This window comes from Takifugu rubripes, chromosome 22 (genome assembly GCF_901000725.2).
Source record: "Takifugu rubripes chromosome 22, fTakRub1.2, whole genome shotgun sequence".
NCBI classification, from domain to species: domain Eukaryota; kingdom Metazoa; phylum Chordata; class Actinopteri; order Tetraodontiformes; family Tetraodontidae; genus Takifugu; species Takifugu rubripes.
This window is the reverse complement of record NC_042306.1, coordinates 5718336-5736683: the sequence shown is the minus strand read 5'-3', so window position 1 is coordinate 5736683 and position 18348 is coordinate 5718336. Positions and strand designations below refer to the sequence as shown.

The 18348-nt window shown below is 45.5% G+C and overlaps 1 protein-coding gene across 2 annotated transcripts in view; it reads right to left on the bottom strand.

The window, feature by feature from the left end:
• Positions 1 to 18348, bottom strand: part of ak5 (adenylate kinase 5) — a 37852-nt gene that overhangs the window by 657 nt on the left and 18847 nt on the right. Inside the window, exons 8-13 of one of the 2 annotated variants that reach the window (XM_029831648.1) lie at positions 13530 to 13603; positions 8123 to 8168; positions 7362 to 7406; positions 4157 to 4320; positions 563 to 679; positions 131 to 325 (exon numbers count right to left, since the gene is read on the bottom strand). In XM_029831648.1, the coding sequence (XP_029687508.1) occupies positions 131 to 325; positions 563 to 679; positions 4157 to 4320; positions 7362 to 7406; positions 8123 to 8168; positions 13530 to 13603 (641 nt within the window). Of the gene's footprint in view, positions 1 to 130; positions 326 to 562; positions 680 to 1926; positions 2107 to 4156; positions 4321 to 7361; positions 7407 to 8122; positions 8169 to 13529; positions 13604 to 18348 lie in introns of those variants that run through there. The other variant, XM_029831649.1, reaches the window with a different exon arrangement.

The following is an 18348-nucleotide window of genomic DNA, read 5'->3' as shown; positions in this document are numbered from 1 at the left end:
TTTGTGGCACCCAGTGCTCCATCATTTAAATGCCCTTTCTGTCGGTGCAGATTATAATGCAGCTTTAGCATTAGTAAAATTAGCTGCCATTGCTAGCTAGTCATTCCTACCTTTACAATGGAACTCTCACCGTGTGCAGAATGCTCTTGCTTTCATAATGAGATATGAGTGCCTGACTGTCAGTGCAGAAGCTCTCAGCTCTCCTCTGCAGGACTCCGTCACTGTCAGACTGGACGGCGAAAGTGGATCTGCGCCGAGTCTGTAGACGTCTAGACATGGTATCAGCCGAACACCTCAGCAAGATCACAGCACTGGGCTCCCCCACCTGCCACCCCGGAAAGAGATAAGTCAAGTCAGTAGCAAATCGTGCTCCTGTGAGGCTCACTACTTTTATTCAAGAAGCATTCACATGTGTAACTTTTACTTTTCATGTATTTTATAAAGAACTTCTCTAAAATAGAAGCATTTCAGAAAACTGGTCATACTACAATAATTGTTACTGCTCACAATGAGAATTTTTGAAAATTAAAATTTATAGGCTAGTGTTTGGTTGAACTGTGACCTTCGTCTCATACTCCTCCGCCCATCTCAAGTCTCTGGGGAAGTCACAGACCACAAGACCCTTCCCTTGCCTCTTGAATGAGTCTACCACATCGTACAGCAGCTCCAGCAGTGTGCCCTGAAAATTGAACATATAAAACGCATCCAAATTCATAAATTCATACCTCCTTCTATGGAAAGCACATATATATGGCACGTTTTAGCATGACCATTCACATAAAAGTGCAGTGCAGTGAAGTTGACAGTTCATCTGTTTCAGTTTTAAAGTCACTTTTGGTCTGTTCCATTGTTGCTTCAAAACAAAAAATTCAGGCATCAGGCATCTGTTTTGGAGCTACAGTATCAAACCACCCCTCCTGGGCTACCACTTTATCGTGGTGGAGGGGTTTGCATGTCCCAATGATCCTAGGAGCTCCGTTATCTGGGGCTTTATGCCCCTGGTAGGGCCACCCATGGCAAACAGGTCCTAGGTGAGGGATCACACAAAGCGTAGCCCATCACCCCTTAATGATGATAAACAACATTGGTGCCAAGTTTCCCTTGCCCGGATTCGGGTCACCGGGCCCCCCTCCTGGAGCCAGGCCTGAGGGTGGGGCATGTTGGCGAGCGCCTCGTGCCGGACCTCTGCGCATGGAGTCCAGCCGGGCACAACCCTAGGAGTCAACATGGGACCCTCTTCCGTTGGGCTCACCACCTGCAGGAGGGGCCAAGGGGGTCGGGTGCATTGTGTGTTGGGTAGCGGCTGAAGGCAGGGACCTTGGTGGTCTGATCCCCGGCTGCATAAACTGGCTCTAGGGACATGGAATGTCACCTCTCTAGTGGGAAAGGAGCCTGAGCTGGTGTGCGAGGTTGAGAAGTTCCAACTAGACATAGTTGGCCTCACCTCGACGCACAGCAAGGGCTCTGGAACCAGTCTTCTCGAGAGGGGTTGGACTCTCTACCACTCTGGAGTTGCCGATGGTGAGAGGCGACGGGCAGGAGTGGCAATTCTCGTTGCTCCCCAGCTTAGGAGGAAAGGAGGCTCCCCTCTCATCGACCGGGGTAAACTCCAATATGCCTGTATATTGGAGTTTACCCCGGTCGATGAGAGGGGAGCCTCCTTTCGCCTTCGGGTAGGGGGACGGATCCTGACTGTTGTTTGTGCCTATGGTCCAAACAGCAGTTCAGTGTATCCTGCGTAGCTTTGACCATGTCCCGGGGGAGGCGGGGGACATTGAGTCCGAGTGGACCATGTTCCGTGCCTCCATTGTTGAGGCGGCTGACCGGTGCTGTGGCCGCAAGGTGGTTGGTGCCTGTCGTGGCGGCAATGCCTGAACCCGCTGGTGGACACCAGTGGTGAGGGATGCCATCAGGCTGAAGAAGGAGTCGTATCGGGCCTTACTGGCCTGTGGGACTCCTGAGGCAGCAGATAGGTACCGGCAGGCCAAGCGGAGTGCAGCTACGGCTGTTGCCGAGGCAAAGACCCGGGCATGGGAAGAATTCGTTGAGGCCATGGAGAGTGACTTTCGGACGGCCTCGAAAAGGTTCTGGACCACCATCCGGCATCTGAGGAGGGGGAAGCAGTGCACTGTCAACGCTGTGTATAGTGGTGATGGTGTGCTGCTGACCTCCAAATCCGAGGCCATGGTTCTCAACCGGAAAAAGGTGGAGTGCCTTCTCCGGGTCAAGGAGGAGATCCTGCCCCAAGTGGAGGAGTTCAAGTACCTTGGGGTCTTGTTTACCGGTCGACCTTTGTTCCTACCCTCACCTATGGTCATGAGCTTTGGGTAATGACCGAAAGAACAAGATCACGGCTACATGCGGCCGAAATGAGCTTCCTCCGTAGGGTGGCTGGGCTCTCCCTTTGAGATAGAGTGAGAAGCTCTGCCATCCGGGAGGAGCTCGGAGTAGAGCCGCTGCTCCTCCGCGTTGAGAGGAGCCAGATGAGGTGGCTTGGGCACCTAGTCAGGATGCCCCCTGGGCGCCTCCCTGGTGAGGTGTTCAGGGCATGTCCCTCCGGTAGGAGACCCCCGGGAAGACCCAGGACATGTTGGAAAGACTATGTATCTCGACTGGCCTGGGAACGCCTGGGGATCCCCCCGGATGAGCTGGAAGAAGTAGCTGGGGAGAGGGAAGTCTGGGCTTCTCTTCTTCGGCTGCTGCCCCCATGACCCGATAAGCGGTAGGGGGCGAGGATGGATGGATGGATGGATGGATGGATGGATGGATGGATGGATGGATGGATGGATGGATGGAGTATCAAACCAAGGCCTATTTTGGAACATTCCACTGAAAAAAGAATTTAATAGTGACCCCAGCAACACCAAAATGAAAGGAGGAAGTACTGATGCAGATTGATTTTGGTTCCTGACTTTTCAGCTTTGTAGGAATGTAGCTCAGTTGTTAAAAGGAGTGCTAGCAGTGAAACTGGGAGGCCTAAAACGGGTTTGATGGGTTGGGAGTTATTTGGGTTTAGTGCTTATTTGACAACATAAGAGAAGCGGAGAGTTCTTGGTTCAAGCCCCGGTGTGGACAAAACATAGGGGCTGTTCTGGAAGCAGTGGTACCCTTGAGCAAAATACCGAACCCCCCAAATGCTCACACAGGGCCCTGTGATGAGCTGGAGACTCATCCAGGAGTGGACCTGCCTTTGCCCATATGCAGCTGGGATAGGCCGCCCCCCCCCCCGTGACCCTGAAAGGGATAACGTGCTCAATATGGTGTTGCAATCACAGTGATCTACAGAAAAGCTTTACAAGTAATCACAATCGATCAATTTCGTGTTTCAATTTGATGTTTGACATTCTGCTAAAGCCTCAGCCTGATAGTGGGGATGGGGTTATTTATGACCAATACTGCAACTGGGAACTTTCAGACAATTTTCACTGGATTTGATCAACTGAAAGCTAGAGTAATAAATTCTATGCATTTAATTTATTCAGATGTAGTATTTTATAAACTTAAGATGAGAAATGAATAATCATGCAAACAAACCTATAATAAAATAGTGTTAAAGAAAACAAGTTATAAACATATTTATAAAAAAGCATATTCTATTCACTCAGCCAGGCTAAATGTTAATAAGAATGACTTCACAGCTTTTAGACTACCACATATTTCTGCAGAGTTCTTCAAGCTGTTTGTGTTCCTGTCTGAAGAACAAACCTCTACCTCTAAGGAAAATACACCTTTTGCAATATTTGTGTTACATGTTTATTCTTTTAATGTCATGTATGACAGTAAATTATCTACTGGTTTGCGGCAGGGACCTCCAAATAAAGAATTCCTCTTAGGACCCCAATTTTATTCCAGCTGCATGTATCTGACATCTTGTTCTTTCTGTCCAGACCCAAAGTTGACCATAGGTGAGGATAGGAAGGTAGATGGACCAGTAAACCGCATCAACAATGCATCATGGATGCATGCTTGTAACATGTATTGTCACATGTATTTGCACATGAGGAATTTTCGCTGATGCAATTCACACTAATATTTCAGTTAAGTTGACCAAATGTATCAGAACATGGTTCTGACATCAATATGCTGTTTATGTGTTTTATTGTGTGAGCAATGAACCATAAACAGACATATATTGTGAAAGCTGATTGACACCAACCTCGGGCAGCTGCTCTCCTCTTTCCAGGATATCCTGAAGATGATGCCCTCGATCGCTGTGAGACTGCAGCTCAGCACAGAGCAGTTCAGTCAAAGTGACACGTCGCAGGCCAAATCTCTGCTCCATCCGCTCACACTGCAAAGATTTCCCTGAGCCTGGCCCGCCTTTAAATGCCCCCCCCCCCCCCCCCCCCCCCACACACACACACACACACACACACACACTCTGGGTCATCTACAATGATAAGTATTCATTGAGACGTAATACAAAGTGAAGTGAAGGTGACAAAGAAAAAATGGTGAAAGGTGGACGGAGGACAGGTGACAGGCGTTCATTTCTGTTTGAGCTAACTGTGATGTCGCCTGTGGATTTTTTTTCTGCAGCTTGAGTTCCGAAGATAAGTGTTTGTCTGTGTCTTTGTTTTTAGCAAAGCTAGCTACCTTAGCTATCACGACCAGTGGATCTCAAATGAAGGCATTATTCCGACGAGATAAAAACAAAACAACTTTTCTACGGTGCATATCATATCTGATGTTTTATTATTTGTATGTGCGGGCTCACCTGACACGTTTGAATAGTTGTTTTCCGTCATTTCCGTGTTCCAACTGTTCGCTTCCTGCCCCTCATCTAAATCTTTGGGCATCATTGGAATCGTGGGATTGCAGCCCATATATTCCTTGTTCTGGTAAAATCTTTTAATTTAAAATAGAGTTTTGACTGTGTGGTGTTTAAAATAATGGATATTACTGTATTTTAGCATTTTAGATATTATTTTAATTTTTCCTTTGCCCCCCTTTTGATCTTAGGAAAAGATGCTTTTAAACCATGTTAACAAGAATTATCTAAGTATTATCTAAAATACTGTCCTTGAATATTCGACACTGTTCTGAAAGACTTTTTCTTCAGGTTTTAGTTAGTAACTTTGTAATTATTGGTCTGGAATTTAAGCAAAGCTAGTTTTAGGATCCCTCTCACCTTCCATGTGACCCAGCTCACGCCCTTTTCACCTGTCCATATGGCCCTCCGTCCAAGCCCCCACCTCTCCCATAGATTATCGGCCACCGGTGCAAATCAAAGACGGTGGGGGTTCGTCTCCATGAGATCAGGGAGGGTGACTACTCTTACTGCTGTCATGCAGCAGCCCCCCCTATTATTTCAGGCATCCCAGTGTGGCCCAGTCCAGGATGTCAGTAATGGTGGTGATACTGATGGGCCAGCTTCCCTGTGTGTGGGTGATGTAGTTCTTCCTCTTCGATCATTGGTTGATACAGGGACTCAGGACAACCTGCTGGAAAAGAGGGAGGCAGAACAACCGGGCTGGACCCTAGAACCTCTGGTGACTCCCATCACCTGGAGTGCATTGGACGGGAAAATCATCAAGCTGTACATTAAGGCTGAGAAATATGCCTTCCATGGAACCTCTGTTCCTTTACTGGGTCTTATTATTCAGGAAGGGAGCGTAAAAGCTGATCCAGAGAAGATTTGCCCTTTGGTCGAGTGGCCCGTCCATGAGTCTACAGGTATCACCAACTTTAGAGCTGTGCGGTGACCTGCCGACCTCTGACCCCGTTGGCTCACTGAACTCTCACTGATTGCTGCCTATTCTCTCCTCTACCTGTCCTCCCCCTTCTCCTCTCTCTCTACCAAGCCGGCTATCAGCAGGAGGCTCCCCCTACATGAGCCTGGTCCTGCTCAAGGTTTCTTCCCGTTAAAGAGGAGTTTTTTCTGCCACTGTTGCTTGTTGGGGGTCAGGCCCTGGAATTCTGTAAAGCGCCTAGAAACAATTTTGTTTGTAACAGATGCTACATAAATAATGACTGATTGATTTCGCTAACTTCTATTGGCGGTTCATCTGCGACTACAGTAAAATGGCCTCACCTCACCAGCTGTGGATTTCCGTTGGTCTCCCGAGGAAGACAAGGCAATTTGTAATTTCAAGGTACTGTTTTCTTCCGCTCCAATTTTGATCCAGCCCGGCCCTGGTCACCACATCCTGGTTGAGGTGGATGCCTTAGCTATTGGTGTGGGCGAGGTGCCCTCCCAGTTCTCCAGCCCTGACAGAAGGCTCCATCCTTATTCTCATACTTGCAGTTCCATCTGCTTTCACCCCTACCCTTGCTCATCTCATCCCCAAGTTCAAAGATAATAAAATTACTTCATTAAATTCAAAGGTGAAATTCATACAACTAATTCTAAATTATAACTTTTTTTCAAATGCCCAAATTGCCAGCAAACAGACCACAGCAAATTGATTCCTCCAGTTTATCATTTGTTGACTGATAGAGTTCCTCCATTCTTGGCAGAGTAGAAGATGACACCACCACTGAAACCGATGTCCTGGTTTGAATGAAAGAACTATTTTTTTAGTTCCCTTAAAAATTGACTTTCAGGTTGGGATTATTTTTTTCCAGTCTAAACGTCCCAACCAATTCATTATTAGGTTCTAAATCTGGCATTGAGTCCTCTTGGTGTAAAACTAAGAATAAGCAGTACAGACACTAGATGGATGTTGGGATGGTTATGAAGAGAGTGAAATGAATGCTCACAACATCTGTTGTTTCACCCTGGCCTCTGATTGAGGGGGTAGCCAGAGAGACCGCAAAAAGGGGCTAGGAGGCATTAACTGAGGTAAATATTAGAAGGTGTTTTTGTAGTTAAAGCTTTTGGTTTAGCAGGTTACTTGTATATACTGTATAGTGAGGATTTTTTCCTGTCTTGGTTCAGTTTTAAAATCATCACTGGGGTATCAGGGTTAATCGGAGGCTCACGCTGGACTCATATCCACAACGTACCCTATAGAATAAAAGATTCACCCATCTGGATGAAATCACCAGATAGAAACCAAATCACGAACATGACTTCTCATCTGGTTTGGGCCAGACCCAAACACAGACCTGATAAATACTCAATTCCAAAGGATGCCAGCCTGAGTCCGATTGGGAGCTGGTCCAAATTCAGCCCGGATTTGGCCAGTAGTGCCAAAGGACACTGGCCCAAGTCCATTATGCACATCTGGTCCAGAATTTATAAAGGGTAAGGGCCAGGTCCAGACCACCTCATCTTTGCTATCTGGGTGGCAATTTCATCCGAAACAATTATGTGTTTGAGAAATTCTAACTTGATATTTAAGGCACAATTCACCAAGCAACTAAAATGTAGATAAGAGAGACAGTGAGACAGGAAGTACTGTCCTACATGAACATACCCATCATGAAGATGACCTTTGGCTTCCTCTGTTCCGTAGGATAACCTGTCAGATTAAAGAAATTTAGAGTTTAAAATACACGCACACACACACGCACGCACGCACGCACGCCCGCACGCACGCGCGCGCACACACACACACACACACACAGACACACACACACTCACACCCCTGTGAAGTTTATGGTAACACAACTTAACTGTCTCAATGCTCTTCCATATTCATTAATTTTTTTATTTTTTTAAAAAAAGAAGGTTAAGTTAATCAAGAGCAAGTGTTGCAATAAATAAGAAGCAGCTCTGATGTAACCTTTTTCTGCTATTAGTGATCTGGACGTAAAAATGTCTGTGTCATTGCATTGTATTGAGTTTTCTGCAACCCACATCAATAAGCAACACTCTCTAACCAACATATAAACCTATTGAATGAACATATACTGTAAACCTAGTGAATTGTGTGGCTTCACTACAGTGTGATCACTGCTCAGCCAAGCTCAGCCAAGCAAAGCTGGTCGCCACTCCTATAACTGGGTATTTAATTGGATCATTTTTATCTAATGTATATACCGGTAATCTGCCTTTGACATTTTCTTCTGTTATTAGTGTGTTTAGAACAATAATCAACAGTTTCTGAAATGGAAAATGTCTGATGAAATTCTAAACACTGTTTGTTTATGTGAAAATAATAATGTAAATAGTTGTTAATAACATCATTGCTCATGAGATTCATGGTGGAGCCTAGTGTGTTTGTCTTTCACTTACTCTCCAGAGTTCCCTCCGTGTGCCCGATCTCTTCCTCCTCTTCATCCTGGAAATAAAATTAGGCACAAATTCACATATATTTTTCAGTTCTGCATTACTCAAGTAACCAGGTTTCCAAGTGTCCAAAAATAACCATCAAACAAAGAACACAAGAAACATTAAAGGTAATATTTCAGTTCGCTCAAGCAGGCTCTGAGTCTGTGGGAGGCTGAAATCACCAGCAGCATCTTTCAGCGAATCATCTAAGTTACAAAACAAGACTGAAGATGTAAAGCATTTATTAATTAATATCAAGCATACTGTGTGCTATGTTATTTAGACAAGAAATATTTTTTGATTAAATCATCATTCCTTCCACAGATTCAGCTCTTCCTCTATTTTACACAACTTGATGAGGGGAGGGGAGGAAATGCAACCGGCATCATTAATATCAGTCTTGGTACAGAAACAAGACAAACTCTAATATCTGATTAAACCTGCTATTATTCTCTGTGTTTGCAAAGTATTAATTATAGATGTCTCTGCCTAATTTTTAAAGTTAATCACCACTCTAGAAATAAAACATTAAAAACATTGCTGATTAATAAACTTTATAGGAGGGGAAAACTAAACTTGGAAGGTGAAAAGATGAGCATTGTCACGTTCAATATGACCATACATTCAGTGTATAATGACCACTTGCCAATAGAGAGATAATAGCATTATTATTCTTAAGTTATTGTGATAAATTGCATTGACTGAATTTCATTTTTTCTTCCACAATTTTTTCCTCCACCCTCTAAGATGGAGTATGGAATAGTTACACTTGGAATATGCTAAAATACATTGTTCTCATTGGGTCTTTTTACAACATCTGAGATGCTAACATAATAATATTGATATAATGTAGATATTATTACTGATATAAATTACCAATGGTTCAAATTAGGATTATAATATCATTGTTAACATCAAAACAATGGAATGTGTTATGTTAGGTGATATTTTGTAGATGACTAGAGAGATAAACAACATTAAATGAGCTAAATTATAACCATTTTAAGGTATTGGGTGAAATTCTCTAATGAAGCATCAATAAGGACTTTTTTTAAATTACATTTTAGAAATTAGTAGTATAAGGGTGTCAGTAAATAAAATATGCATGAAAAGACAGAATTTTAAAAATGTATTTCCTGGTGCTGACGTCAGGTTGCTGTCACTTGACTATTTGGCTGGAGACAGATTAAGGTTTGGGGCCAGCGACTCCAGCCATCTTAAATAGTGTGGAGGAGTCCTGGATGCCAGTGACAAACCAGCTTGACATTTGCTTGTGCCAACTGCTATGATGACTCAAAAAAAAACACCCAGCACACTGTTTACATGAGTGAGACATGATGACAGGTGTTAATCCTTTTCCTTGGTGAAAGAGAGGAATTTGGATGCAGATTGTTCAGAATGAATGTTAAGTATTTTTGTCATTGTTTAATGGTCCAAAGTCTTCGAATGAGACAACTCTCAAATAGAATTGTCCAATTTTGTCATCTAAGCTGTTTCAATATGAAAAAATAATGGGATTTAAAAGAAAAATAGCTCAAGTACTATCAAGTACCTGAAATTGGAACCAAAATTGTGACAATATTGATTGATTGATTGATTGATTGATAGATTAATTGATAGATTAATTGATAGATTAATTGATAGATTAATTGATTGATTGATTAGTCAATACATGTAATTAATGGCATTTACATGTGGGATGTGTGAACTATGAAACTTGAAAAGGTTTCAAACATTCTTTGTTGGTGTTTACCTTCCCTGTCCATATTGAAGTGGCCTGTCTGTCAAACCAGTCAGGGGAGGCTGTTGAATCATCACCACATACACTACAACATTCTGGGTCTGTCATATTTGTTTCGTTTCGTTTTCTCCCACTTATCCGGATCCGGGTCGCGGGGGCAGCAGCTTCAGGAGGGATGCCCAGACAGCTCCCCAGCCACTTCCATCAGCTCTTCTGGGGGAACCCCCAGCCGCTCCCAAGCCAGGCGAGAGATGTAATCTCTCCACCTAGTCCTGGGCCGGCCACGAGGCCGCCTCCCGGTGGGACATGTCCGGAACACCTCTAAAGAGAGGCATCCTAGCCAGATGCCCGAGCCACCCCAACTGACTCCTCTCGATGTGGAGGAGCAGCGGTTCTACTCCGAGCCCCTCCCGGATGTCCGAGCTTCTCACCCTATCTCTAAGGCTGAGCCCGGCCACCCTGCGGAGGAAACTCATTTCAGCCGCTTGTATTCGCGATCTCGTTCTTTCGGTCATCACCCAGCGTTGATGGCCATAGGTGAGGACGTAGATTGACCAGTAAATCGAGAGCTTTGCCTTCCGGCTCAGCTCCTTCTTTACCACGACGGATCGGTTAAGCGCCTGCATCACTGCTGACGCTGCTCCGATCCGCCTGTCGATCTCCCGTTCCATCCTACCCTCATTCGTGAACAAGATCCCGAGATACTTGAACTCCTCCACCTGGGGCAGGACCTCCTCTCCAACCCGGAGAAGGCACTCTACCTTTTTCCGAGCGAGGACCATGGACTCTCACTTGGAGGTGCTGATCCGCATCCCTGCCGCTTCACACTTGGTCGCGAACCGTTGAAGCATTTGTTGGAGGTCCCTGTTCGATGGCACCAGAAGAACTACGTTACCCGCAAGAAGCAGCGACGAGATCTTCCGCCCACTGAACTCGAAACCCTCCACTCCCCGGCTGCGCCTAGAAATTCTGTCCATAAAAGTTATGAACAGAACCGGTGACAAAGGGCATCCCTGGGGAGGCCAACCCTCACTGGGAACGAGTCCGACTTACAACCGGCTATCCGGACCAAACTCCTGCTCCTTTGGTACAGGGACTGGATGGCCCTTATCAAGGGACCTTCCACCCCATACTCCCGGAGCACCCCCCACAGGATGCTCTTGGGGACCCAGTCATAAGCCTTTTCCAGGTCCACAAAACACATGTGGACTGGTTGGGCAAACTCCCAACTCCCCTCAAGCACCCCAGCAAGGGTAAAGAGCTAATCCGTGGTTCCACAACCGGGGCGAAACCCGCATTGTTCCTCCTCAATCAGCGGTTCGACTATCAGTCTAATCCTCTTTTCCAGCACCCTGGCATAGACTTTCCCAGGGAGGCTGAGGAGTGTAATTCCCCTATAGTTGGAACACATCCTCTGGTCCTCACTCTTAAAAATAGGGACCACCACCCCGGTCTGCCAGTCAAGGGCACTGCCCCCGGTGTCCACGCAATGTTGCAGAGGCGTGTCAACCAGGACAGCCCTACAACATCCAGAGCCTTAAGATACCCCGGGCGGATCTCATCCGCTCCCGGAGCTCCGCCGTCGGGCAGATGTTTCACTACCTCGGCAACTTCTGCTCCGGAAATTGGATGGTCCACCTCCTGGTCATCCGACTCTGTTCCACCTTGAGGATACGTGTTGGTAGGATTGAGGAGCTCCTGGAAGTATTCCTTCCACCGCTGGATAATTGCCCCAGGAGACATCAGCAGTTCCCCACGCACACCTAACATGGTTAGGCTAAGGCGCCAGACAATTTGCCAGAATCTTCTTGGAGCAGACCGAAAGTCTTCCTCCATAGCCTCACCGAACTCCACCCATGCCCGAGTTTTTGCCTCCGCGACTGTTGCAGCCGCAACCCGCTTAGCCAAGCTGTACCGGTCAGCTGCTTCCGGAGACGTGAGCGTTGCCCACGTGAGCGTTGAAGTCTCCCAGCATGGAGTCCCCAGTTAGGACACTGTCCAGCGTCCGTCCTAGATCCTCCAAAAAGGGTGGGTACTCTGAACTATTGTTTGGTGCATACGCACAAACAACCGTCAGAACCCGTTCCCCGACCCGAAGGCGCAGGGAAGCAACCCTTTCGCTCAACCGCGAGAACCCCAACGTCGAACTAGAGAGTCTGGGGGCAAGCAAAAAGCACACCCCCGCTTTCTGTCTCTCACCCTGAGCAACTCCAGTGTAGAAGAGTGACCAACCCCCCTCAAGGACTTGGGTTCCTGAGCCGACGCTATGTGTGGAGGTGAGGCCGACCATATCTAATCGGTAATGCTCAACCTCCCCCACAAGCTCCAGCTCTTTCCCCGCCAGAGAGCTGACGTTCCATGTTTCAAAAGCCAATTTCCATAACCAAGGATCGGACCGCCAAGGCCCCCGCCTTGGTCCGCCGCCCGATCCACACTGCACCGGACCCTTCATGCTCCTCCTGCGGGTGGTGGGTCCACTGGAGACGGGAGTGTCCACATAGCTGGTTTGGGCTGGGCCCGGCCGGACCCCATGGACGTAGGCCCGGCCACCAGGCGCTCGCCATCAAGCCCCAGCCCCAGGCCTGGCTCCAGGGTGGGGCCCCGGTAACCCTCCGGGCTGGGTACGGGCTTCCCTTTTAGATGTTCCATGATGGGTCTTGAACCATTCTTTGTCTGACCCTTCATCTAGGACCAATCTGCCTTGGGAGACCCTACCAGGGGCAAACTGCCCCGGACAGCATAGCTCCCAGGCTCATTGGGGTACGCAAACTCCTCCACCACAATAAGGTGTTGGTTCACGGAGGAGTGTCATATTTGTGATGGGCCAAAAAAGAAATTTTTCTTTATGAAAGAAAGAGGTCAGTGTTTGATCTGGGATGTCTTTTATGAATGCAAAAGGCTGCACTTTATGTCTACCAGAGCATACTGTCTCTGAGCACTAACATATATATTTAAAAAAAATCTCTTTCTCGCCCACCTGGGCGGTGCCTCCTTCAGACTCGAGTCCTCTACCTGAGGCCTGGGAGTCTGAGGGTTCTGCGCAGGATCTTAGCTGTTCCTAGGACTGCCCTCTTCTGGACATAGATCTCTGATGTGGTTCCTGGTATCTCTTGGAGCCATCTACACAGCTTGGGGGTTACTGCCCTTAGTTTCCCAATCACTACTGGGACCACTGTTGCCTTCACACCCCACATTCTCTCTATCTCCTCTTTCAGCCCTTGATATTTCTCCAGCTATATATATATATATATATAAATTTATATTCCCTTACATTAAGTTACAAACATTAAAAATGTACTTAGGCTTGTACAGTGAAAATGTAGGATGCTGAACGCAACACATAATTGGAAGAAAACGTTGATGGGCTCTGACAGCAAAGAGACAAAATTAGCCATGATGCCACTTTCACAGATCATATCATAAAAAATACATTTTATATTTGAGGCCACAAATATGTGATCACAAGGCTGCAAAGCATCACCATGCTATTTCACAAAAACACCACTTCCTCCTGCCCAGACTTCCCATACCTTGCTGTTTTCTGTCACTTTAACTCAAAACTGCTACATAGTATTAACCAATATTGTACTGTTACTCAATTACACTCACACTTTAGCATTTGAATGTTACCTCAATGTCCTTTCCGGCGACAGCTGCGAAGCTGCTGGCTTCACCAAACAAACTGAGATCAGGCTCATTGGGACCTGAGGACAAACAAGGAGGAGGACATGATTATTTAACCATCAGCAGGAGCCAACTTCATTTAAATATTTGATTCCGATCCATTATTACATTATTAGTAGTAGTAGTATTGTTGTTTTATAGCAGTGATGATAATATATTATTGATATATAATAGTTATTATTATTATAGAAATACACATATTCTTATTTTAACTTCTGTTGTTTTTTGCTGATATTTCTGCAGTCAACTTCAATTCAAAGCATGAAGCACAAAAGCTATGTGTGGCAGCTGCTGGGCTTTTCAGTCACTATCTGAGAGATCTGGGGCTGATGAGATTTTCCTGCCAATAATGCTGAAAATGTCAGTGGTTATATTCTGTGCAGATGTGAAACATAAAAATATCAAACCTTTATCAGCATATGATTATCATACCAAAATGTTTAATGTTGGAGCATCTTGACCATTTTCAGCAACTCTTCAACTACATTCAGAAAAAATTCTAATGCACTTACAATACAAACCAGCCACTTTGGTGTACCACCACCATTTTAACACCAACACTCTCAGTCTTGTGGCAGTCACATGATGATGTTTGGACACTGTCTTACATTGTCCTGACTAGTGTCCTTTATGCTGTCCAGTCAATGTGATGTTGTCTTAACCCTGAAAAACTATTTGGCCTCTTGGGGTTATAATAAATGTGGGAGTATAAGTAGGTTTCTTGTTTGTTTTTATTAAGATGTGTTTTATTAAAGAAATGCTAGTTAATTATATGCATGCTGGATTTCTCATCTGATTTATAAGACAATATACAAGTTGGGCAGCACCAAGCAAGGGGCGGGGGGGGGAGAAAAGGGAGGAGCAGAGCAAGAAAAACAGTGATGATGAGAACAACACAGTTAAGGAGTATTTGTATTATTTTACATCTGTTCAATGTGGGCTGCAGATGTGCTGGAGTTTCTTTTCTACCAGGCAGAAAATGCTTCCTCAGAGGAATGCGAGGTTCCAGGAGAAAGCCATGTCTACCTGGTAGGACAGAAAAGGAGTCATTTTCTGTCTGGTAGGCTACAAAACTGAGCTCATCTGCAGCCCTCAAGGACTGGATTTGGGCACCCCTGCAATGTTCGAAAACACATGACTTTGGGATAAATAAGCGCACTCTTTGGATGCAACTCAGCTCAACTTGCAGAGATTACAGCTTTCTGTGGCATCAAAATCAAATCAAATCAATCTTTATTTATATAGCGTATGTTTACAATCAAAATTGTTTCAAGCAGGTGAAGCTCTAATCTGTGATTGGTTGAATCACCTAAAGACACAACAAGACTTTTGCACTTGGAAGAACAGAAGTAAGGGGATTTACCAAGCAATGAACATCAGGACACTTTGTGACAGTTCAATTTTGCACATAGTTATTAATATGAAGGCCCTTCATATTAAAACAAATAATTTGTTTCAACAATTGATCTGAAATCAGTGATATGCCATTTTAGGCTACTGAATGCCAACAGAGGAGCACAGTTCTATCACAGTCCTTGTTTTTCTGTGCTGCCTTTTATGCCGCGTTCCTTCCCCCTCCCCTTTTGTTGTTAGGCAAAGGGAGTTTGTCAGAGAGAGAGTGGGTGGCTGGCTGAGATGGAGCTCTGCAATGAGGCACATCTAGAGCACACTGGCTCTAAATACCTTCTCAAGATGCCACTTCAGTTGCTAGATTGTTACCAATTCATCATGGTATGTTTAGTGGCCGATTCCTTCAGAAAACTTGGTTTCACCTGTATTTACTTCAATTTTTTGTTGTGTTTTTTTTAACTTATCATTATTTTTACTTCTCATCCCAGCCCATCCCAGGTGCACAGGCTCAACTTCTCGCTCTGTAGTGCCTTTTTTTTAACTGCGTAAGAGAAGGATTATTATTTTGGCTTTTGTATACCTGTGTTTAATCTTTATAATCAAATCACAATGTTAGAAGGAAAGATTGTTTTCAGAAAATGTGCCAGATTAGCTGTTGCTGAAGTTGTTTTTGCCTGAGAAAGCGAGTGTAGTTGTTGGCTCTCCCACTCGTGCATGTGCTACTGTTCCACTAAATTAACACTTGGATAAGGTATGAGGATGAGGTTTATTGCCAAGTAATTATTCACATTTGCAGTGGTAATTGGCAAAGGCATTAATCACAAAACAAACAAGCATCTAAATTAAGCTTAACTAAACCAGGAGCTCATGGATTTTAGCACTGTCCCCGGAGATTGGGTGATTAATCTTGTGTAGGCAGACTCGTCCCCACCAGAGAAAAGACAAATAAGGCTGGTTTTGTCCAACAGGAGAAAGGATGACTAGAGGTACAGGCATTTGTATACTGGGAGAATAGCAGTAGAGAAAAGACACAGCCCTGAGGAGAGCCGGTGCTAAGTGACCAGGAGCCTGAGACATTTTTTTTCATCTTGAAGAGCTTTTCCTGGTCAGTCAGGGAGTCTGTAATCCACCTGTAGATGGAGTTGGACACTGAGTTCAGAGAGTGTCTTGCAAAAGAGCTGGTATGAATGCGTTGAGGGCAGATCTGAAGTCCACAAAAAGGATCCTGGCATAGGATCCAGGTGAGTACACATGAAGTAGTGGGGCATACTGACAGCATATGAACATGCCAAGCACAGTGACATCACTACACCAGCCTGTTGATGTAGAAACAAATACCTCCACACTCTTTGGTGTCATAAACAGCGGTTGAATTAAAGTCCTTATTTCTACCCAGGGAAAAATGAGGCTCATCCATTTTTGCCATGACTGGACATTGGAGAGAAATATACCAGGTAGCATTTGTGTCTCCCCAACTGGGGAAGATGCTCACGGGCTCAAAGGTGCCAGAAACTCTGGAAATAAATTTGCGAACTTATGAACTCAACAGCTAGCAGATTTAGAGAACCATCAACAGAAGCAAATGCAAAAAAGCACGAACACTATCAAACCAATACACCAAATTTTGTCCACCATCTCTGTTTTTTTGGGTTCAAAGCCCAAAACAGAAATAATTTGCTGACTGATTTAGTAAAATTGATGTACATATAGTGTGCAACTGGTATGTAAAACTGAAGATAACATACAAAATAATCTAACAATCTGCTAAAGTGATAGTGGATTCTGTATGATGGTTGATTTCACTGAATTTGTAATATAGTATCTTTAGATTTTTGTAGAGCTGAACAACAGGATGAAAACAAGAAGATAAGAAGCTATTCTGCCAGAATGGAAAATACAATATTCCTATTATATAACATGTTCAGTATGCTCTGTAACTTTTACAGTTATCCCATTTTAAACATGAATCTGAATAGTGGCCCAGAATGGCCTGGTACGGAGTGCCAGCATTTCTCAATTTTAGCCTCTGGTATACCGGAGCCATATCAGAAGCCATGAATGAGCAAGGAGGTCTCCTGCTGAGGGCGCGCAACACTGCCTTCAGATCAGGGGACGTACAGGCCTACAGCACAGCCAGGGATAACCTGAGGAGGGGCATCAAAAAGGCCAAGCACACCTACAAATGCAAGATAGAGGGTCACTTTTCCAACTCTGACCCCAGGCCTTTATGCTTGCTTCGAGAAGACCAGCAACAGCAAAGACACTGCCTCCAGAACCCCACTACCAGCAGACCACCAACCCCTCACACTCTCCTCCAATGCTGTCTACACAGCTCTGGGCCGGATCAACCCACGCAAGGCTGCTAGTCCTGACAGCATCCCTGGACGTGTGCTCAGAGCATGTGCAGAACAGCTCGCTGGGATTACAGCCATTGTTCCAGTACCAAAACATTCCAAGCTGATGTGCCTCAACGACTACCGCCCGGTAGCACTCACCTCCATCATTATGAAGTGCTTTGAAGAGCTGGTCCTGGCACACCTGAAGGTCTACCTCCCACCCACACTCGACCCACACCAGTTTGCACAGCAACAGGAGCATAGATGATGCAGTTTCCACAGCACCGCACTTTGTGCTCACACACTTGGACAACACAAACTCATATGCACGGTTGCTGTCTGCTGACTTCAGCTCAGTTATTAACACTGTCGTCCCCACCAAGCTGATCATCAAACTTGGAGAACTGGGCATCGACTCCTCCTTCTGTAACTCGACTATGGACTTTCTAACCAACAGACCACAGCATGTTAGGTCAGGTCACAGCGGTTCCACCACCATCACACTCAGCACTGGTGTGCCACAAGGCTCTGTGCTGAGCCCATTCCTCTACTCTCTCTTCAACCACGAATGCGAGTTGGATCCTACTGGTACATGGATCCAACTCCATCATCAAGTTTGCAGACAGTGATCGGTCTAATCAGCAACAACGACCAGATGGCCTATAGAGAAGAGGTAAAGCATCTGACCATGTGGTGCGCTGACAATAATCTGCTGCTCAACACCAGCAAGACCAAGAAGCTCATAGTGGACTTCAGGAAGGCGAGAGGAGGCAAACATGATCCCATCCACATTAACGGCATGGCCGTCGAGTGCATCTCCAGCTTTAAGTTCCTGGAGACTCATCTCGGAGGACCTGTCCTGGACCACAAATACCTCCAGCATGATCAAGAAAGCTCACCAGCACCTCATCTTCCTGGGAACACTGAGGAAGAACCACCTGTCTTCAGACGTCCTGGTGAGCCGTTATCACTGTGCAATAGAAAGCATTCTAACACACTGTGTGACAGTGTGGTATGGAAGCTGCACTATCGCTGAGCACAAGGCTCTGCAGCGGGTAGGGAAAACTGCCCAACGCATC